The sequence below is a fragment of the Pseudozyma hubeiensis genome (genome assembly GCF_000403515.1).
Source record: "Pseudozyma hubeiensis SY62 DNA, scaffold: PHS42, whole genome shotgun sequence".
Lineage (NCBI taxonomy): Eukaryota > Fungi > Basidiomycota > Ustilaginomycetes > Ustilaginales > Ustilaginaceae > Pseudozyma > Pseudozyma hubeiensis.
The window spans coordinates 147539-168153 of NW_012133824.1; the positions used below are offsets into that span (position 1 = coordinate 147539).

At 56.1% G+C, this 20615-nt stretch overlaps 11 protein-coding genes across 11 annotated transcripts; 9 read left to right on the forward strand and 2 right to left on the reverse strand.

Annotated features, from left to right (window-relative positions):
• Positions 1-715: 715 nt before the first annotated feature.
• PHSY_004240 (uracil phosphoribosyltransferase) lies at positions 716-1528 on the forward strand (the record flags this gene model as incomplete). The annotated part of the gene is made up of 3 exons (XM_012334854.1): positions 716-803; positions 877-1217; positions 1313-1528. 3 exons carry the CDS (start codon positions 716-718, stop codon positions 1526-1528), a joined length of 645 nt encoding a protein of 214 aa, XP_012190244.1.
• Positions 1529-2203: 675 nt separating this feature from the next.
• Positions 2204-3988, forward strand: PHSY_004241 (sugar transporter; the record flags this gene model as incomplete). The annotated part of the gene is made up of 1 exon (XM_012334855.1): positions 2204-3988. The coding sequence occupies one exon, from the start codon at positions 2204-2206 to the stop codon at positions 3986-3988; it is 1785 nt and encodes a 594-aa protein (XP_012190245.1).
• A 117-nt stretch (positions 3989-4105) lies between these two features.
• Positions 4106-7026, reverse strand: PHSY_004242 (short-chain dehydrogenase/oxidoreductase; the record flags this gene model as incomplete). Its single annotated transcript, XM_012334856.1, has 4 exons — positions 4106-4835; positions 5162-6083; positions 6352-6487; positions 6943-7026. The coding sequence occupies 4 exons, from the start codon at positions 7024-7026 to the stop codon at positions 4106-4108; spliced, it is 1872 nt and encodes a 623-aa protein (XP_012190246.1).
• A 726-nt stretch (positions 7027-7752) lies between these two features.
• Positions 7753-8838, forward strand: PHSY_004243 (ZIP Zinc transporter; the record flags this gene model as incomplete). Its single annotated transcript, XM_012334857.1, has 1 exon — positions 7753-8838. The coding sequence occupies one exon, from the start codon at positions 7753-7755 to the stop codon at positions 8836-8838; it is 1086 nt and encodes a 361-aa protein (XP_012190247.1).
• Positions 8839-9410: 572 nt separating this feature from the next.
• On the forward strand, positions 9411-9962 carry PHSY_004244 (ISWI chromatin-remodeling complex ATPase ISW2; the record flags this gene model as incomplete). Its single annotated transcript, XM_012334858.1, has 1 exon — positions 9411-9962. The coding sequence occupies one exon, from the start codon at positions 9411-9413 to the stop codon at positions 9960-9962; it is 552 nt and encodes a 183-aa protein (XP_012190248.1).
• A 457-nt stretch (positions 9963-10419) lies between these two features.
• On the forward strand, positions 10420-10806 carry PHSY_004245 (oxidoreductase; the record flags this gene model as incomplete). The annotated part of the gene is made up of 1 exon (XM_012334859.1): positions 10420-10806. One exon carries the CDS (start codon positions 10420-10422, stop codon positions 10804-10806), a length of 387 nt encoding a protein of 128 aa, XP_012190249.1.
• A 681-nt stretch (positions 10807-11487) lies between these two features.
• Positions 11488-12195, forward strand: PHSY_004246 (dimethyladenosine transferase; the record flags this gene model as incomplete). Its single annotated transcript, XM_012334860.1, has 1 exon — positions 11488-12195. One exon carries the CDS (start codon positions 11488-11490, stop codon positions 12193-12195), a length of 708 nt encoding a protein of 235 aa, XP_012190250.1.
• A 190-nt stretch (positions 12196-12385) lies between these two features.
• Positions 12386-14245, reverse strand: PHSY_004247 (hypothetical protein; the record flags this gene model as incomplete). The annotated part of the gene is made up of 1 exon (XM_012334861.1): positions 12386-14245. The coding sequence occupies one exon, from the start codon at positions 14243-14245 to the stop codon at positions 12386-12388; it is 1860 nt and encodes a 619-aa protein (XP_012190251.1).
• Positions 14246-14914: 669 nt separating this feature from the next.
• Positions 14915-16483, forward strand: PHSY_004248 (integral membrane protein; the record flags this gene model as incomplete). The annotated part of the gene is made up of 1 exon (XM_012334862.1): positions 14915-16483. One exon carries the CDS (start codon positions 14915-14917, stop codon positions 16481-16483), a length of 1569 nt encoding a protein of 522 aa, XP_012190252.1.
• Positions 16484-17273: 790 nt separating this feature from the next.
• Positions 17274-19322, forward strand: PHSY_004249 (cholinephosphate cytidylyltransferase; the record flags this gene model as incomplete). Its single annotated transcript, XM_012334863.1, has 1 exon — positions 17274-19322. One exon carries the CDS (start codon positions 17274-17276, stop codon positions 19320-19322), a length of 2049 nt encoding a protein of 682 aa, XP_012190253.1.
• An 895-nt stretch (positions 19323-20217) lies between these two features.
• On the forward strand, positions 20218-20499 carry PHSY_004250 (hypothetical protein; the record flags this gene model as incomplete). Its single annotated transcript, XM_012334864.1, has 1 exon — positions 20218-20499. One exon carries the CDS (start codon positions 20218-20220, stop codon positions 20497-20499), a length of 282 nt encoding a protein of 93 aa, XP_012190254.1.
• Between the last annotated feature and the right edge of the window lie 116 nt (positions 20500-20615).

Genomic DNA, 20615 nt, shown 5'->3' on the forward strand with positions numbered 1-20615 from the left:
GGAATGTGCGAGCGAGACAAAGTGCGGGGAGGCAGAAAGATGTGTGTGAGTCTCCAACCGAGCCACGCACAACGGGTCACCGGACGGTTTCGTCGGGTTAACGAAAAGCCGGACCCTTTCGCAGGGGATTTTCTAAGCAATGTTATGGTTAGGGACGAAACATGTATCGAAAAATGTGACGATGGCCCGCGCGCACAGGTCCAGGGTCCTATCTGCGGCTCTGCAGCTACACTCGGCACACGCGAGATCTCCCGCACGGCGGCGTGGGTGACAACTTCGAGATCAGCAAACAGGCGACGGGACGATCATCGGCTTGCAGCGATAGAGATACGTGACGAGCAGCAAGGCGGATCGTTCTGCGGTCAAAGATGGAGCCTCGGCCAGGTGCGATCGCAAAGATAAAGAAAGCTGGCCGAGACAAGGGTCCAAGTGGGTAAAGTGGTGCAAGCGCGTTCCGAGGATCCGAAGCTGCTTCAAGTCTGCCTGTGTCTACATCAACACTTGGATCGTCCCTATCTTGCTCCCCTTGCCCGCATCTCCCTGCCTCGTCTTGCTTCCTTCCTCCTTCCTCATTACCGTCGTCATCACCATCATCTTTGCCTTCCGCGCAACCTTGTCGACCACCGTCACCTTTCTTCGTTGCAGACGAGTCTCGACTTTTGCTCAGTTGTACATCTTCCTGCCTAGGTGTTAAGCATCCGCTAGATCAGCCATCATGTCGCACTCGAACGTCCACGTCGTAACGCATCCTTTGATCTCGCACCATCTGGCCAACTTGCGTCTTGCGGATACCTCACCCAAGGGTAAGCCTGCTTGCCTTGCCCCACGTCGCCGATCAGGCTCTGCTGACCACTCTTTCACTTCTTTCTATCACAGAATTCCGCTCGCTGGTGAGCAACATCTCGACAGTGCTGTGCATCGAGGCGACACGATCGCTCGCCGTCAAGCAGGTGCAGGGCCAAGGTCCGCTAGCCACGTTCCAAGGCGAACAGCTGTCGGAACGCATCGGTCTCGTTCCCATTCTTCGTGCGGGTCTCGGCATGACCGAAGCGTGTCTGGAGCTTCTACCCGAAAATACGTCCGTGCTTCACATCGGTCTGTTCAGAGAAAAGGTGTCGCTGCAACCCGTCGAGTACTACAACAAGCTACCTGTGTCTCCCACCGTGGATCAGGTCATCATTCTCGACCCACTCATTGCTACCGGTGGTACTGCTGTGGTAAGTTTTCCCTGTCTCTTGCGCTCAAGATCACGATCTGGAAGGAGATTTGCTGACAGGAACGCTGTTCTTGCGGTTGTATGGGGATTTTACAGGCGTGTATTCAGATGATCCTCGACTGGGGCATCCCGGTGGAAAAGATCAAATTCTTGTGCGTGCTGGCGTCGCAAAAGGGCTTGGAGAATGTGGTCGAGTCGGTGCCCGGCTTGGAGCTTTGGGTGGGGCATATAGATCCTCAGTTGAGCGAGAAGGGTCTTATTTTGCCCGGGTTGGGCGATACGGGTGACCGGATGTTTGACACCCAGACCTAGGGCGACCGAGGAACTGTATTGCAGGGACAGGGTGCCTCTCAATGCAATTTCATTACATGGATTCTGTTGGCGAGACGGCGTCTGGTGAGATGCGTGGCTCGAGTGATTGTTGAGAGCAGGTGTCGTTGGACTAGTCCGTCGTGTATGGCAGAGTGTTCTTTGAAGCGACTGCTTGATGGGAATTTTGAGGTCGGGCGAAGATGAGAGAGATGTCACACTACTTGTTGCGGACGCTACCTCGGCGGAGAAGCCGGACTGACACTGTCGCATGGCTCTCCGCGGCTTGGCAGCCTGGAGAATATTCTCCGAGACTCCGACTGGCAGATCATCCACATCCTTCCTTTGCCGTGCCGGCAACAAGCGACTTTTGTTCATCAGCAACACGAGCCTTTCCGACTCGCGAACCGTCGCTCGCTTGGCAGAGGGTTTAGTCTGACTTCGCAACCATGAAAGTCGAAGAGAGTTTGAGGGGCTCCTCGCTTAACCTTGTCGTGGAATTTGAAAAAGGGAAGGCCGGAACGAGGCGAGTCTCGTGAGCTGGGTTGTCCAAGTGAGAAGACCCTACGCCAAGAAGATTTTCTCGGCTGCAGTTCTCACCTTTTCCCCACTTCGCCATCCAACGAGGATCACCAACTTCCTCCTGTCCACCAACATACATCTGCAACCACGTCGATCATGCGCTTACTGTTCTCGCGCAGCCGCGCATCCACCTCGATACCCGTCGACCCATCTCGACCGTCCCAGGAGACAGACGATGCCACACTCACCGAGTTCAGCCGCATGGCTCACGAGATGGGCGTCGGCGGCGCATACGAGCGCAAAGTAGCCCTGCTCAACAACACCATCAAGGAAGAAATCGGGTTCGGGCCTTTCCAAATCTGGCTCACGTGGCTCGCTGGGTTTGGCTGGTTCGTCGACAACATCTGGTTCCAGGCTCTGTCCATGTCCTTGCCGCAGATCAAACTCGAGTTTGGTCCGAAGCACGTTCAGTTTGCTACTCTGGCGCTCTACCTCGGCTTGTTGATAGGCGCGACCTTCTGGGGCTTCATGGCAGACGTGATTGGGAGACGACCGAGCTGGAACATCACGCTCTTCATCTCGGCCGTGTTCGGTATCGCCGTGGGAGGCGCACCGAACTTTGTTGCGGTGGGTGCACTGCTGTCGTGCTTGGGGTTGGGGTTGGGCGGAAACCTGCCGGTGGACGGTGCGATGCTGATCGAGTTTATCCCTTCGACGCACCAGTGGATCTTGACGTTCTTGTCCATCTTTTGGTGCTTCGGTCAGCTGTTTGCTGCGTTTATCGGGTGGGCGTTCATCACAAATTACAGGTGCGAGACCGCGGATGCTTGCCCCAGGAGCTCGAATATGGGTTGGAGGTATACATGGTTCTTGCTGGGAGCGATCACGTTTGTCATGTGGGTGGCGAGGTTCTGGGTGTACCCGATCCCGGAGTCGCCCAAGTTCCTGATTGGCAAGGGGAGGGATGAGGAGGCGTTGGAGGTCATCAAGTTCATCGCGGCTCAGAATGGAAAGACTACGACTTTGACGTTGGAGCAACTCAAAGCGGCGGGAGAAGGCATCACCGTGCCTGTCAGTACGCTGGATGTCAACGAGAAAAAGTTGGCGCGTCAGGATGATCCGGAAGCAAAGGTCGGCTCGGCGACGGACGAGAAATCGAACGAGGCTGCAGAAGCCAAAGCAGACCCCGTCTCTGGAACGACAGTCACCACCACCGCCCAAGACGTCCTTGCTCCTGCCCCAGAAGCGGTATCCTCGACCCTCAAAGGCCGGTTCCTCTCCTCCTCCGACCTGACCCAACTGCGACGATCTCTGCGTGAATTCGACTCACACCACCTCGTCGCCCTCTTCTCCACCCCACGCATGGCCTGCAACACACTCCTCATCTGCTTTCTCTGGGGACTCATCGGACTAGCCTACCCGCTCTACAACGCCTTTATCGCGCTCTACCTCGCCAACGCCGGCGCCAACCAAGGCGAGACCACCCAGGCCGAGCAGTACCGCGATCTTGTCATCATCGCCGCCTGCGGCATTCCCGGCTCCTTCGCCGCTGCGGCGCTCGTCGAACTCCCCTACGCCGGTCGACGTGGCACCATGGCCCTCTTCACGCTACTCACGGGATTGTTCTTGTTCCTGTTCACAACAGCGAGAACTCCAGCTGCCGTGTTGGGCTGGAATTGCGCAACCAATTTGACCCAGAATGCGATGTACGCCGTGCTGTACGCCATCAGCTATGAAGTCTTCCCGGCTCCGAATAGAGGTACGGGCGATGGACTGGCTATGGCGACGCAGAGGGTGTTCGGTGTCATTGCGCCCATCGTGGGTGCATATGCGGGGAGCACACCGACGACGCCGATTTATGTCAGTGCGAGTTTCTTCATCGCTGCGGCGGTGTTGATGTTCTTCTTGCCGTATGAGACGAGGGGTAGGGCGGCACTGTAAAGAGCTTGTTCAAAAAAATACATGCACAGACGCACACATTCGTAACATCACATGCTATGTTCGATAATAGTGGAAGCGATTCCATAGGTTGACTTTCATTTTGGATTCATAGAGCAATCAAGCCCTGAGAGCGGCGAGGATCTCCTTTCCGACGCCAGCAGCGCTAGCCGGGTTCTGACCCGAGATGAGCAGACCACCGTTCCTATCTACAACCACCTTCTCGCCCCAAGGCTGGGTCTTCTCGAACTTGGCACCACGCTCCACCAACCTGCTCTCGACCAACCAAGGGATGGCTTTGGTCAGACCGGCCTGTTCCTCCTCCTCGTTGGTGAAGCACGTTACCGTCTTGCCGTTGACGAGGTAGCTTCCGTCGCTAAGCTTGACATCCGTGAAGACGGCAGGAGCGTGGCATACGGCGGAAGTGGGTTTGCCAGCTTCGTAGAACGCCTTGATGAGTTCCTGGGAGGTCTTGTCGACGGGGAGGTCGAAGCAGGGGCCGTGACCGCCGGGGTAGAAGATGGCGTCAAAGTCCGAGACGGACGAGGCGGAGAATTCGGAGAGCGGTTTGGTGTTGGACACCCAGTCCTGCGCGGTGGAGTCGTTGAGGAACTTGACCGAGTCAGGGTCGGACTTGAAGGCTTCGACGGAGGACTGGTCGAGCGGAGCTTTGCCTCCTTTGGGCGAGGCGGCGACGAGCGTGTAGCCAGCGTCCTTGAGGATGTAGTACGGGTGGGCGATCTCCGGCAGGTAGTAGCCGGTGGGATGGTCCGACCCGATGAGCTGGGTGTGCGAGGTGAATACGACGAGGATCTGCTTGGACATGTTGGCAATGATGTTTTGGTTGATGCTGGATGGGTTGGACAAGAACAAGCGTGGCGTTGGCAGAAGGTTATATAGCCGAGTCGAAGCGCTGACAGAGCTTGATGGAAGCTTCGTCGTGCACAGACTTTTTTTTTTTGGAATGCTCTGTCACGCGCCCAAGCCTCCACATCTGCTGCACGAACACGCTTCGGGATGACTGACTTTCTAAACCACATTCGGGTTTAACGCGGTGTGTCACCGGCTGCTACTCTGAGATGATGCCATTGCAATCAGTCATCACTCTCCTACTGGACGTCGTTCGAACGATTCTTCTATTGCAAAACGGGATCGTGACTACAACACAGCTATCACTTCGGCTGGTACTTTTCAGCAGCGCCATTGAACGGTTCCCTGAACGCGTCGTCCCACTTCTTGACCAACGCGATACCCATTCCAGCACTGATTACGTCCTGGTCCGCCTTCAGCCCTTTGACCAGATCATCCATGAACTCTTCCACTGTCAACGAGTTGGTGGCGCCGAGATGTTTCTTGTTGTCGTCCGGGTTCTCCCTCTCCCTGTGCAGATCGGTTCCTACGCTGGGCGGTACAATCTCGACCACCCTGACGCTCGTGTTCTTGAGCTGCACCCTCTGCGTCTCGGTCCAGAAATGAACGAACGCTTTGGTGGAATTATAAATGGGGTTGATGATGCTGTAAGGGACAAAGCCGAGCACAGAGCTGACGTTGATGATCACACCGAGCTTCTTGCTCTTAAGGTGGTCCAAAAAGGCAGTTGCGAGGTGTACCGGTCCACGGATGTTGATGTTGATCTCGTTATCCGCCTTGTCGAGCGCCAAATTTTGCACTTCCAACGGACGCTGCACACCGGCGTTGTTGATCAGGCAGTCCACTTCGGGATGCTCGGACAGCACCTTTTTGGCAAACGAAGGGATGTCGTCGACGTTGCCGGTATCGAGGACGTAGTATGGAGCGTTGGAGAGCTTCTTGGACGCTACGGCGAGCTTGGATTCGGTTCGACCGACCAGGATGACCTTCTTGTTCTGCGAGATGAAGTACTCGGCCATTGCATAGCCGAGCCCTCCCGCACCGCCGGTGATGACGGCGCATTCAAAGTCGAGGATCTTTCCAGGCATGGTTATGTGGAGAAAGTATGTTTGAGAGATGAAGTTCGTGTAGATGGGTGGCGTACTGGAGGAAGTGGCGAAGGTTTGTCGAAGGTAGTAGTAGTGTAAGCTGACATCGATTGCCAGGACTGAAGCTCGGCGTTTCAACGCTGCAGTCGATCGTCATACAAGCCTCCACCGTCAGATGCATCGGGAGATCTGTAAGTCAATAAAAACTTTGTTCTTGTTAGGGGGCTAACATTTATGATTTCCACCAGATCGGCAGAATGAGAACCTCTTCGGTCACAGCGAGCGGGCGGCAGACTTCCGACAGAACATCAGTTCGAAACAGCATGTCTGGCTCCTCCCTACCGCCGAGCCAGCGCAGAGCTCTGAACTACACAGTCATCGCTACCCATCGGCATTGGTATCATGTACCTCGCTGTAACACAGGAACCATAATGCATGGCCGCAGCGCACCCGAAACGTCGGGTGTCAGGAACGAAACTCGCCGGGTGTGAGATTGACCAGTCAGATGATTCGCATTGACTAGCACCATCCTCGTGGACGGCAGCTGAAATGCAGAGAGAAGCAGACTAACGTAGGAAGAATTCGAAACAGAAGCAAGCTCGTTGGATTCTGCCCACGTTTCCTCGTTCTGCCTTGTAACCGGAGAGGTCCTCGCGTCGGAAAATTAAAAACTTTTTTTCTCTGTTTCCCGAGCTGTCCTTAGCTTCGCCGCAATTGGAAGAAAACCACGCCCACATTCCGAAAGGCTCGAGCGATTCATCAGAGATTGACTCAACGTGGACGCTTGGACCGAGAGGCGCTGTGATACGAAGAAGCGTCGTGCAGAGATGCGCTCAACAAGGGAGCCCAAACAGAGATTGAATGGGTCCAGTTCGGATTGCTTGTGAGAAAGAGGCAGGAGCAGTCCGTCACCAATGACGCTCGTCTTGCACAACATACAAAGAGGCAGACGAAGCACATCTCTCGCTGTTTCGGGGAATAGGTCGGACCACAACTCACTCGCGATAGTCCAGGGGGATAGACGAGATTTTGGAATGAAGTGCCAATCGTTAACAGAGCAGAAGAATACTGATGTCTCGCCATCTGCAGGTCGAAAGAACCGACAACTGCAAGGGTCGTCGAAACCACCAAAAAAAAACCTGCCGGCCATCATCCACATTGCTTTCCGCCTATGCTTGGCTGTACAGGCTCCATGTTGGCTCTTCACCTGTTTGCCGCTCCCCCATGCCGCGCCAAGCGTAGCACGATCCTTCCATTTGTGATCCCCTTCTTGTCCTCTCCGGCCTGCTGCACTTCGCTTTGCCCCTCTTGCATCCAAAGCGCTTGCCGATTCGACGGCCGCGGCCTGCATACGTACTGCCATCGGTTCCTCTCGCATAGCCTATCACCGTCGGTACAAGACCGCCAGCATCGACCCAACGGCCAGCTCGGAAAATTTTAAGCTGTTTCGCCAATCCTGTCGTCCCTCCTTTCGAACCACTACCTCACCAGTCTGCCGTTCTGCCGACCGCGACCCTTCGCTACACCGTCCATCTCCTCTTATTGGAAGCTCTTCCTCTCCTGACCAGACAAAGCCATCCCAGCTCGTCAACACCTTGTGACTCGCTAACGATCTCGTGCAGCGTTCCTGAACTGTTTCGGGCAGTCTAGCGCACAAATCCTTCTTCAACGCTGCGAAACCGAACCCAAGGATCAGCATCCTTCCATCCCAGATATATAAACCTCCGTTTGTCCGACCATCACGACTATCGCACCGGATCGCTCCATTCATCTCAGCTTGTTCCGCCCACGACTATACCATCTTTCAACATGGCTGACGAAGTTCAGTGCACTGGACCGGTCGACAACGGCAACGGATCGCTCGGTCTGCGTGTCGGCGCCATCTTCATCATTTGGGCATCTTCCACCGCTTTGACCCTCTTCCCCGTCCTCACACGTCGAGTTCCACGACTGTCCATCAACCGCGAAGCCTTCGACTTTGCCAAGTACTTTGGCTCGGGCGTCATCATCGCCACTGCCTTCATCCACCTATTAGCACCTGCCTCGAGCACTGAGGAGCTCGGCTCGCCATGTCTGAACAGCAACTTCCAGAATTACCCCTTCGCTTTCGCCTTTGCCATGATCGCCATGTTTGCTGTCTTCGTCGTCGAGGTCATCGCATTCCGCGTCGGCAGCCAATTCGCCAACAAGCTGGCCTACGACGCACATGCAGGAGGTCACCACCACGCTATGGAGCACGGCGGCAACCCGAACCACACCCATGACTCGCACCACCACAACACGGTCAAGTCGGTCTCGTCGGACGATGTCGAGAACGCTGCTACACTGCCAGGAGCTGGATCGGCGGCCGAGGCCAAGGTGGTTGCTGACTCTGATTCGTCCGCCCCCGCTGCGTTGACTCTTTCTACACAAGCATCCGAGATCCTCGGCGTCATGATCCTCGAATTTGGTGTCGTATTCCACTCGATCATCATCGGCATCACCCTCGGAACCACCTCCGACTTTATCGTCCTGTTCATCGTCATCATCTTCCACCAGATGTTCGAAGGCCTTGGTCTCGGCACCCGTCTCGCTTTCCTTCCGCTCGGTATGAAGTCGTGGATCCCGGCCGCAGGTGCCCTTCTCTACGGTCTCGTCACTCCCATCGGCATTGCTATCGGTCTTGGCGTGCGTCACACGTTCAACGGAGACTCGACCACCGCTGCCTATGTCATCGGTACCTTTGACTCGATCTCGGCTGGTATCCTGCTCTACACCGGTACCGTCGAGCTGCTCGCACACGAGTTCATCTTCAACGACAAGATGCGCAACGCTCCTCTCAAGAAGGTCATCATCAGCATTCTCGAGATGCTCACCGGTGCCGGTCTGATGGCGTTGCTCGGTCGATGGGCGTGATTCGCTCCCCGCATGTGTTTCTGCTTCCCTTGTTTTCACTTGGATACCTCTTTTCATTTGTTTTTATATAGAAACCATTCCCGGACGTCACCAGTATTTTTGCGTCTCACAAAACAGCGGGTTGCAACATCGCCTCGCATCCTTTGGTGCCCATATTGCAATTGCATATTCTTGACCGTCTATCGTCTCCTAAGCAACGTCCGCAAACTGCAGCTGAGCAAATGTTGAGAAAGCCTCATTGTGTGGGAAAAGCCAGCTTCAACGACGTGTGGCGAACCTTAATCTTGTTCTCGCTCGAAGGCTTGCGGAGAGTGCGGCTTACAGACTGAGCGTTCAAGCGGACAGCAAGTGCTGCTCAACATTGTCGTTCGAGGCCAAGGGCCGATCGCGCAGTACCTTCCCTTCTTTCCTCACTACATCTACATCCATACGTCTCCTCGCAACATCGTTATCTTGCTCTTCACGTTGACCCACGATCGTACACCTTGCCTACGAAGCACTTATATCGATATCCGAGCTATTCTTCCACACCGAGCATTCTGAACATGTCGATCCCTCCTCCCGCTGAAGCGATGACTAACGCATCGGACACTTCGCCCGCGGATGCTCCTGCAGTGGCAGCAGCAGCTTCTGCTCCTCCCGTGACTCCTAAGAGGGGCAGGCCCAAGAAGACCGCTTCGCCAAAGAAGGTCGCTTCACCTACGAAGGCAAAGATGGAGGCTTCTCCTACTGGAGACGATGCCTCCAGTGCTGCTTCTCCTTCCGCTACGGCCCATGTCAAGTTCAACGATGCTCTCAAGAAAGCAGCTATTGCCATGAAGATGCGCGGCATGACCACCAAAGCCATCTCTGTATCCCTCAATGTCAACTACAAGACGCTCTGGAACTACATCGACAGGGTGATCAAAGCAAAGGTCAAGCTCGGAACACAGGACGGAGTCGTAGCTGAGGACATGTCCGAATCGGAGAAAAGGGAGTGCGCTCTCGCTCTCAAGCTCGTCGGCTGGTCGACCAAGGACATCGCAGAGACGCTCGACATCAACTACAAGACAATCTGGAACTATCTGGACAGGCAGCAGAAGGCCGGTGGTCTGCCTCCTGTTATTCACGATCCGGACATGTAAACAATTGTACATGTACTGCGAGGCACAGATGTAGCACGTTTCTTTCCTTGTCGGCTCGAGGTAGAAAAGTGCGGAACGGCGGTGGGGTTGCGGAAACCTTTCCTGCGTTGCTCAGTCGACACGGGTAAGGCTGCGGGAGACTTTTCCGTCATGCTGAGTCGACACGCGTAGCTGTACCCGAATTTGGATCGACCCCTATCGCTGTAGCAGACGGTCTCGAGAGTCGAAAAGCTATAAAGCTTTGGCACCTTCCAATTCTCCTTTCTCATCCTCGTTTCTCCGCTCTCCACACGACCGTCCTTCCGCACAAGCACTGCAAGCTCCATCAACCTCACTGCTCTCCTCGGTGACGATCACGATCACACACAAGGCATCTCCATCCTAGAGACTATCCTCTCTCTCATCATCACGTTTCGTCAACTTCATCGCTCCCAACAACAAGAAGGACTCTCTCACCATGAAGCTCGACGACGATCTCGCCGCGGCTCTGGGCAGCTTGACGTCCAACGCCTCCGCCAACGATGTGAAGCCCGCGTTCTACTCCGTACCCAAGTTGGCCGACATGCCGAGCCCTTCCACCAGCTCCGGCCGTTCCGCTACCCTCACCCCCAGTGGTACTAAGGTCCCCATCCGCAGGACAACGAAGGCTGAACAGGAAATCATCATGACCATGGCCCTGTCCGGCAAAAAGCCCTTGCAGATTGCTGAAGCGCTTGGTCTCAAGGCCAACACCGTCTCCAAGTTCCTCGAGCGGAAGAAGAAGAAGACCTTGAAGAACACCGATCACGAGGCGCTCCAGCTTCTCATGCAGTCTTCGCCTCCTCGTCAGAGGGGTTCCCGTTGACCGCAGTCCGTAATGTAGATCTCGCTTCTCAGGTAGAAGTCGAGATCCCGCTCACGATCCTCTTTCCGCAATACCCTCAAGTCGTTCTTCTCTCCATCCTCCTTCTCCACATTGTAGTCAAAGTTTTTCGAAGTCATTGTCACACACTGAAATGCAAAGTGATGTGAATATTTTCATCTTCTGCCGTTCGTTTTGAGTCCGTCACCCTTCGCTGGACGGAGAGTGTGTTTGAAGATTGGGGACAACTGTGGTACCAAACTTTGTTCTCAATCGCCCCAGTCGTGTGATCGTGAGACTCTGCTGTCCGCTCTTGACAACGTTTTGAATTCGAGTGCGGAAAGCATGTTTGATGGGCCGGGCATGACTCCGGCGCTTTTTCCGCAGTCTCGTTCTTCCGCACTTCTACTCGTTAACCCGCTCCAGAGGGCACTGTGGGGCGAAGAGCACAAGGCATTCAAAGATACTTAAACTTGCGCGTCGCTTCTCGTTCACTCCCCCCTGTTCCTCGTTCTCACATCGAGGCTCGACTCCACACTCAAGTCCATATCCCGCATACTCAACCATCCTCCCGCATCATTACCTTGCGACACTCTTCTCAACCCTCGGCAGCATACATAGCTCCAGACCATCAACACGCACAGACTCTCTGTAACCAAGACGACGCATCGCCTCATCGACACCATGACATCCGTCTCTTCTGCCGCCGCCTCCTTTGTGCCTTCCAAAGAAGGCAGTCTTTTCAGCACCGCTGTTTCATCCCATCCTTCTGACCGTGACTTCCTTGACGATGAGAGCTTGGACTCTTACGACACCTCTGACGAAGATGTCATTGATCTGCTCTCCGACGACGACACCGACGAAACCATCATCGACGACTCTGACGATGACGACACCTTCGCCATCCTCGACGTCAAGCCTGGCCCCGTCAACCATGTCAAACCGGACATCGATGATTTCAAGCCCAACCTCGCAGACATCAAGCCTCACACCACCGATCCCGTTACCCCTCCCACTCGTGCACCTCGTCGCCAGACCCCGCGCGGACCGCTCCTGACCGAAGCCGAAAAGTCCCAAATCGTTGCACTCCGGGACGCCAACTGGACCGCATCGCGCATCGCCGAGCGTCTCGGTCGAACCACCTCTACCATCTCTGGATTCCTCTACCGACGCAGGCACAAGATGAACGCGTTCCTCTCGACTCTCCCCGGTTCGCGAAATGCTCAGCCCAGCCCGGTGAAGAGACGTCGTGTCGCGGAAGAGGGAGGTGCCACGGTCGCGGGTATTCCGGATCACGCGGTGCGTCGCCGTAGGGTCCCGCAGTTCAGGTTCGCGAATGAGGACGAGTGCGATATCAAGCCGGGATTCGTGAAGAAGGAGGAGCGTGCTTAGACCGGAGGTAATGATGGCGAGATCTGGCGTTGGTGTTCGTGCCGCACAGTCGGATGCTTCGAGATCGTACCTTTCCGCATCCCACTCATCCCGCGCATGCATCTGGCTCCACACAAGCATCAGTGATCGTATGGTTACTCTCCAGCCCTCAATCGTACAACAATACAAGCAGGCCCATCGTCGGCGGCTCTCACGTCGCCCATGCACTCCTCGCCCTATCCTTCCTCCACAGCACATGCGCCCCCCTCCTCGGCCCCAACAAATACCCCCTATCCAACTCCACCTTGACCCGCGTTCCTCCCTCAACCTGTCCTCCCCCGATCTCGAGCTCCCTCTTCAACCTCCTCACCGCGCTCGGCCACGCATGCACCGTGATCTCTCTCAACCCCTTGCCCAACCTATCATCCCCACCCGGCCATGTCCTTAACAATCGCAACGCTTCCACAAACTCCTGCATATCGCTTTCCAGCTGAAACACGTCCCCGCCTTCACTGCCTCGCTGTATATCCGCTTCGGCCATCCTCTCCTCCACCTCACTCTCGTCTTCCATCGTCGGCAGCTGCTCTGGAGTCCACGTATCTCGTCCATTCTGAAACGCACTACCTCTTCGCCGCGTAACCAACCTCAGCTCTAGTTTCTCCAGCAACGGTAGCGTTTCTCTCAACTCTCGCGCCGTTGCGGCGTCCATTCCGAACACCAACAGTTCCAGCTCCCTCAAGTCCTCGAACGTCGGTAGACTGAGGTACGGGATCGTCGTCAATTCCGTGCACAACCTGGTCGGTTGAGGACCCTTTTCCAACCTCGACACTGTGCCCGTGTGCAGTGCACCCATGCTGAACAGGTCCAGACTCAGCTCCTGCAGGTGCGGGCTGGCGAGGAGCATCTGTTCGATGCCCACGGACAGCGGTCCGTGATCGGCGAGCGCAGAGGGACAGTACCCCGAAGCGTCGAACTCCGAACTACCGATGGAAAGCCTCCGGACGAACTTCCCAAGCGATGGATTGTGGAGCGCCAGTGTCACTCTGAACGATCGGAACGACGCGGGCGTGTGGAGCGATACGCTGTGGTAGAGTCTCGGAATGATGAGGTTGTAGTATCGATGGGAGAGGAGGAGGATGTTGGTTGGGCAAGAGCGTGGTTCGAGCGGGGAGAGACTAGGACATGCGGCGAGGATGAGGATGTGCGAGATGAGCTCCTCGGGAAGTTGATGGAGGATGCTGCTGGGTGTCATTGCGATAGACTGCTGTGATGGTATGACCATGCGTGTCGTGGGAGGATGCTGAGGTGGCGAAGAAGAGAGGGTGAACGCAGTGAAGAAAGGCGTGTTGTAGCTTGCTTTCGGGCTGTACTGGACAGGGTGTTCGACTTCGTTTGTCCCGTCAATGACACGAGTGATCCAACGAGCAGCTTGTCTGAGCCTGAGACCGATCTGTGTTTCCAGAGCCTCGTAGGTGAGGACGTTGACCAAGCTCGAGATTTCTGGATACACGGGCACTTCGATCCTTCTGTGCGAATCCGTCACGGCGATCCAATCTCTCCTCTGCGCAGACGTCGACGAATCTGCGTCTGCGTCTCTACGTTCACGCACGAACGAAGCTGTCCTCTCGAAGCGCGGACGGAGACTTGCGGGGATATCACGGATCCTGTTAACGCCGCTACTGCCCAATCCACTATCTGGCAGAGTCGTCCCACCAATACCACCTCCGTTCCACTGTGTGCTCGGTACAATCGGCGAGCCAGACGGCCACGTCGTCGATCCCAACAGCAGCAAATGAGCTTCCGAGGCAGCCGACCTTGACGCCAACCTTGCCTGGAGTCGCGCACTGAAGCAGGCGTACAGTTGTCGGAGGAAGTTCTTTGTGCCCAGGTAGATGAGTCGCGAGAGGGTGAGGGCAGCTACCGCGTCGAGCAGCAGGTAGGAGACCGATATTGTGAGGACAGGGAACCACATGCGTGCGCTTGGAGGAGGAAACCTTGTTAGCAAGAACCGCTTCAAAGTCGGAAGCAATGAGAATGTCGTGATGAATGGGCCAAAGTCGACGGTGGCCATGCTAGGGTGCGTCCGATTACGCTGAGCTGAGTTTTGACGCAACAGCGATGGAATGCTGCTTCACATAGTATGCAGGCAAATGAAGGTGGGTGTGGGTTGAGCTCTTGTAGAAAAAGGGGAGGCAAGGCGAGAAGGTGCGCGGACGATAAGGTGAGCGGACACAAAGTTGTGTCTCGACCCTGCATGACGAAGGGTCGGACAGCGTTGCCTCCCCGCGGTTTCGAGACAGCTGCTGATTAGCGCGCCGCCACGCCGTTGGGGAACCGCTCTGCGCTATGCAATGCAGTCGAGACAGCTTTGTTCCGAGTTATTCCCGTTCACGCCGAGACCCTTTCGTGCGTGACATGATTGGTGTGAGATCGACTCAAACCTTACAGCACACTTGGAAACAAAAATCGAGCGCCTATCTTTGGCTTCGGCAAGTCCGATCCGTGAATATTTGAACCCTTATTTTGAGGCCGGCTCTCTCGTCTTCGGCGTTTTGTGCTTCTTAGGCACGCGGCATCTCGTTCACTCTGCCTGCCTGCAGCTCTGCAGCTGAGTCGTACTACAGTATTGGCCTCTTGATCTCGCCTTTACGCTTGCTTGATCTGTTATCCCTTCCTTCATCTACATTGAACAGCGACGGAATCGTCATAGATGCCGTGCTGCTCAAGAACGGCGTCAATAATGGCGGCTTCGTCCAATATGCTCGTCGTGAGCGGAGCCGTCCTAGCAATCCTGCCGTCGGTCATGGCCCACGGTCATCACTCGCATGGCCCAGCGGACAACTCAGTTCCTATCGACAGCATCCTCTGGATCCACATCGGCATACAGACCTTTGCTTGGTTCTTGCTCTTCCCGCTAGCCATGGTGCTCGGCATGGTACGCCATCGGCTTCACGTGCCTGTAGCCACCACCTCGCTCGCGCTTACCGTGGGCGGATACTTTCTCGGTCACGGACACGGCGGTCGCTCCTTCCCACACACAGCTCACGGCACCATGGCCTCTCTACTCGTCTTCTACCTCGCCGCACAAACCTTCCTCGGAGTCTACCTCAAGCTCCACCTGCAGTGGCGACCTGAAAAGTGGATCCGACCTACACTCGTCACCATCCACGGCGTCCTCGGCAAGAGCTTCCCCATCGTCGGTTGGGTGCAGATGGTATTTGGCGTCTCGACACTTCAGTCTTGGTGCTTCGGCGGACACCTGGGTCAGTGTCTGGCGCACTACATCATGGGGTCGGCGTTTCAAGCGTACGCGGCCATTCTCGTGATCATGATGAAGGCCGGCGGCGACTGGTTGCAGCGACGCGGGCAGAGTCAGGAGTGGTTCGATTCGTGGGTCATCATGCTCTGGGGCATCGTCAACACTTTTACCGAGCATCATGGTGGGCCGTGGACGCACAAGGATCTGCAACATACGCTCATGGGCGTCCTTTGGTGGGCCGGTGGTGCAGTGGGCATCTGGCTCAGCCGTGGTGGTAGGAGGAACGTGTTTCCCTCCATCATCATCATTCTCACGGGATGGGCGATGAGCGCACACTCGCAGGAACTCATGATCTCGACCATGGTGCATTTGCTCTTTGGATACGCGCTCATGGGTGCAGGCATTGCGAGGATGATCGAAGTGTGCTTCGTCATGCAGGATCGACCGACGGGTACCACTCCAGAATCGCCGAATGTACCCGTGGCTAGTACAGAGGCGGTCAATGGGAGCTGGTATCCGATCAGAGCATTCCAATACCTGCCGCCTTATCTGCTGGTGGCATCGGGAGTGCTGTTCATGTCGGCAACGGATGAAGAGCTGAGATGGGCGGACTCGCAGGGGGTGGATCACGCAACGTGGGGGTTGATCGATTTCAGCGCTTCCATGCTGATGTTCCTGTGGATCAATGTGCTGATCGATCTGTACGTGGGCTATGGCGGCAGGTACGGCGCTGCGAGGGAGAATGCTGCTCAAGCAAGAGGGACCGATCGGGAGGCACAGGCGAGCAGATCGTTGTATTCGCGTCTCAGCATGGGGAACGGCGCGGCAGCCGTGGATGCACCGACACGGACAGTAGAGGTGGAGCATCACGAGCTGAACGGGCTGAATGGAAAGCGGATGCTCCACTCGGATGACGAAACAGAGCCAAATCATGTTCTATTCGACGAGGAGGACGAGGATCCTTTCGAGGAGAAGGAGCGCGACGACTACGAAAGCAGCGGCAGCGGAAGTGGCAGCGGTGATGCTGCACGCAGTCGCATTCATCTGTAGGCAGAGAAGACCTGGAAAAAACTTGCATCCATCGCGCGACTTGTTCTAGAAGCGTGTGAGCTCGACCATGGTGAAGAAGGAAGACCAGATCGTATCTGTGAACCAGCTTGGAAGATCACTGATGATCGGGAGATGGTACCTCTGACGCGAATTGGAGAACGTGCGTGCCGCTAAAAAGGCGCCCTCAACGTCACTATTTTTTCTAGAATGGACAGATGAGCGCAGAAGCAAAGGGAAAACGCACCGGCCAAGCAAAGCGAGTCCAATTGCAACTCACAGCGTACTTTTTACGATGAATTTGGGACGTGCTCTCGGAAATTTGAGCCAATGAACGATGCTCACTCAGTCCAACGCACACGGAGAACACACACTTGCCGCTGGCTTAGGGTCCTTTTTGCCGCTCCTGTTTCCTATCTTTCAGTCTGATCATCGATCGCTGTTCAATCGCACACGATCTTCGCTTCTTCCACCATCGTCAAGGATAGACTCGAGGTGGACAAGCGTATCAAGGCTTCACTCGTCAAGCTCAGCCTCTGGGTAACGCGCATCGATCGCACAGACCAAGACCAGTTCATTCAACGGCACTCTGGAATCCATTCACAGGCATCACTCCCGACGATCTCACTCCACCGAGCACGGTTCTCGACGCTATCTTCCACTGCCCTCCTCATCTAGATCGACCACAGACCCGCCATCCACCTCTGTGCACCTGCTATCTCGCTCGCTGGATTCGCAAGGGAAAGCTTCCGCAGTACGCTAGCTACCCTATCCGGCTTCCTTTTTCACAGCCATGGCTGCACCAACATCTCGACCGGCCAACTCTGGCAGCGGCAGCAGCGTCGCCAGCTCAGCAGCCGCAGGTCCCACAGCTCACGCCTCAGCGACTGGGGGGCACCACCATCATCACCACCACCACCATCACCATCACGCCCACCACATCACTGACCCTGCACGACGCAAAAAGAAGCATCTCCCCGCTCAGTTGGCCCAGCTTCAGCTCGAAAACGAAGACGAAGATGCTAACAACTTCATCTCTTCGTCGCGCGATGCTTCTGAAGAGGACAACGATGATCAGGAGGAGACCTTTGACGACGATGCCTCGATTGCCTCGCTCCGTCACCACCAGCAGGGTCCCAGCTCGACGTCTGTGCCCATCTCGTCGTCGCTGTCATCCATCCCGCCCAACGACAGAGATCAGGCGTTGATCGACTCTGCAGCGCTGCATCAGTCTTCGAAGCTGCAGCACCAGTACAAGCCTTCCAACTTGCAGGATGACAGAACTCCCGCCAGCTCCAGTCCACCTCGAGAGGCAACAGCATCAGCTGCTGCGGCTCTGACTGCAGGCGGTGCACCTGCGCGGTCGGGCCAGCCTACGATTCAGCACGGCTTTGTGTCACCTCCCTCGGCGCACCAGCAGCTGTCGGCGTCGCACGACCGCCGAAAAGAGGTCTCGTCGGACGACGATGAGAGATACGTTCGCCCTTCGGTTGGCACCACGCTTGCCACTGCCAGCGCAGCCCTCTCCAGCAGCTCTTCCGCCGAGCTTCTGCCCAAGGCTGTTGCCGCGCAAAGGCAAATCGGCGGAGCAGACGGCGTCTCTGCAAAGTCGATCAATCACGGTGCTGGCCTCAATCTCGGTTCTCTACCGGCTCCCGCTGTTGGAGCGCCTGGTACGACTTCGCAGCCTCTGAACACTGTCAAGCCCCAGACGAATGCCACTGATCCATTCGCAGCCTCTGTGCTGTCCGGTAACGCCACCGCTGCGACACCGAGAGCGCAGCAGGCGAGCGATGGCTCCCCTGCGCCGGCGTTGGAGTCTTCAGCGCTCGGCCAAACAGCTACTTCTGGCGGCGTGGCTGCTGCATCAAAGCGCAAGACGTCTGCCTCGCACCACGCTTCACACGCTGCCGCGCGTCGAGCCGAGCTCAAGGACGGAGCCGACGATGAAGCAAGCAACAACACGGACGGAGGTACGCCGTACGATGGCGATGTCGAGTATGCCGCTCGCACGCCTGTCTCGAGTCAGTTGGCAGCCGGTGCAGCTGCTCACCCAACAGGAAAATCTGCAGCTGCTTCGAACGTTTTTGCCACCAAAAGCACCGCACCAGGCCCAGTTCGATCGCGCAGCTACATCCAGACGATGAAGAGCCGTCACGCCGACTGTCATCCGCAGGGCGACGAGTTCGAGGAGGGCGGATTCCAGCCTTCTTCGATCCCTTCCGCCGAAGAGATCCAAGCGTGGGTGAGCCAAGCGATCTTCAACCCAGACCCTCAACGCGACTACTCGATCAATCCACCACCCAAGCGCTACGACAGCGAAGGTCGAGAACGTCCCATCCGCATCTACGCCGATGGCGTCTACGACCTTTTCCACTACGCACACGCGCTGCAGCTTCGCCAGGCCAAGCTGTCGTTCCCTGCGGTGCATCTCATCGTCGGGGTGGTGAGCAGCTTCTCGTGCGGCAAGCATAAGAACAAACCGGTGCTGACGAGTCAGGAACGCTACGAGTGCGTGCGCAATTGCCGTTGGGTGGACGAGGTGTTGGAGGATGCACCGTGGGTGGTGGATCAGACGCTGATCGATACGTTGGAGATCGACTACATTGCGCACGACGATCTGCCGTACTCGGGGATCGGGATGGAGGATATCTATGCATTCGTGAAGCGGCAGGGGAGGTTTTTGCCGACGAGGAGGACGGATGGTGTTTCGACGAGCGAGTTGTTGGGTAGGATCGTGGATGTTTACAGAGAGGGTAGTTTGGATGGTAAGCTGGTCAAGATTGGGTTGGAGGATTTGACGAGCACGCATGCTATGCATACGGGTCATGGGGAAGAGTGAGAGGGGCGAGTGGTTCAGTGTGAAATGAAAAAGCTACGTTTTACAAGTGGATCTTCGAGAGGAAGAGATGTCGTGTGGTGAGGTGTGGGAAGTGGATGTGAGAATTTGCGTGTCGTGAAGGCCGATTTTTTGACCGACGACGGGTTTGTGTGGAGGCAGGGTTCTGGAAAAACCTCACTTCTGTTTCTTTCTCCCCATCACCCAAATTTGCGTCCTTTCGCCAACGATCTTCTTTCTGGGACGATGTACCAACCTACTCGCGGGGGCGCCCGTGGTGGAGCAGCCGAGTTCAGCTGGGACAAGGTCAAGGAGTCCAAAGATCGAGAGTTCTACCTCGGCAATTCGGTCGCCGCCCCCACCGGCAGATGGCAGGACGGCCGCGACATCAACTGGTACATCAAGGCCGAGAGCTCTTCCGCTGCAGATGGGAGGAGGGAGGAATTGAGGCGGATCAAGGAGGCGGAGATGGCGGAGATGTATAGGAAGTTAGGACGGGATCCACCAAAGACGAGTGCGGAGGGAGGGTTGGTGGGTGAGAGGTTGGCTAGTGGGTCGAGCGGGGTGGGAAGGAGGGAGGCGACGGGGGCGAATAGTGAAGTGCTGGAGGGAGGGAGGAAGAAGTGGGGTCAGGGGGAGATGGAGGGGGAGGGGGAAGGGGAGGTCTCAGAAGCCGACAAGAAGCTAGGGAGGAAGTTTGCACGGGATGAAGTGAGGAGACGCAGAAGGGAGGCTGGAGAGGAGGAGGAGGGACGCAGTCGTCATTCGAGCAGGCGCGAGAGGGACGAGACAGACACAGATCGACACCGACATCGCAGGCACCATCACAGATCGTCTCGATACGAAAGTGAGAATCGCGAACCAAGAAATTCCAGACGGCATCGTCAACACAAAGACGATGATCGCGAGGGAGGACATCGAAGAGGTGTTGATCGTGAAGACAGAAATCGTCGTCACAATGACAGGAGCAGAAGCAGGAGCAGGAGTAGGTCGCCAGCATCATCGAGCCGACACAGGCGCAGACATGACGAGAAGGAGCGTCTTGCATCGAATGGGTCTCCTTCCAGAGCAGAAAGACAAGATCGAGGAAACCAGTCCAGACATCATCATTCATCGCATCATCTGCGTGGTCGGGATCCTGTCCATACCTCTTATTCGCCCTAGCAAGTGCAACATGTAGGCACGGTAATCTCATTTGATATGTCCATCTTCTCTCTCTGTCTCACTGTCCGGCTGTTGAGTGTCCAGTTGACGTTGTATCGACTAAGCGAACACGCATTTGGCATGCTTTCGTGT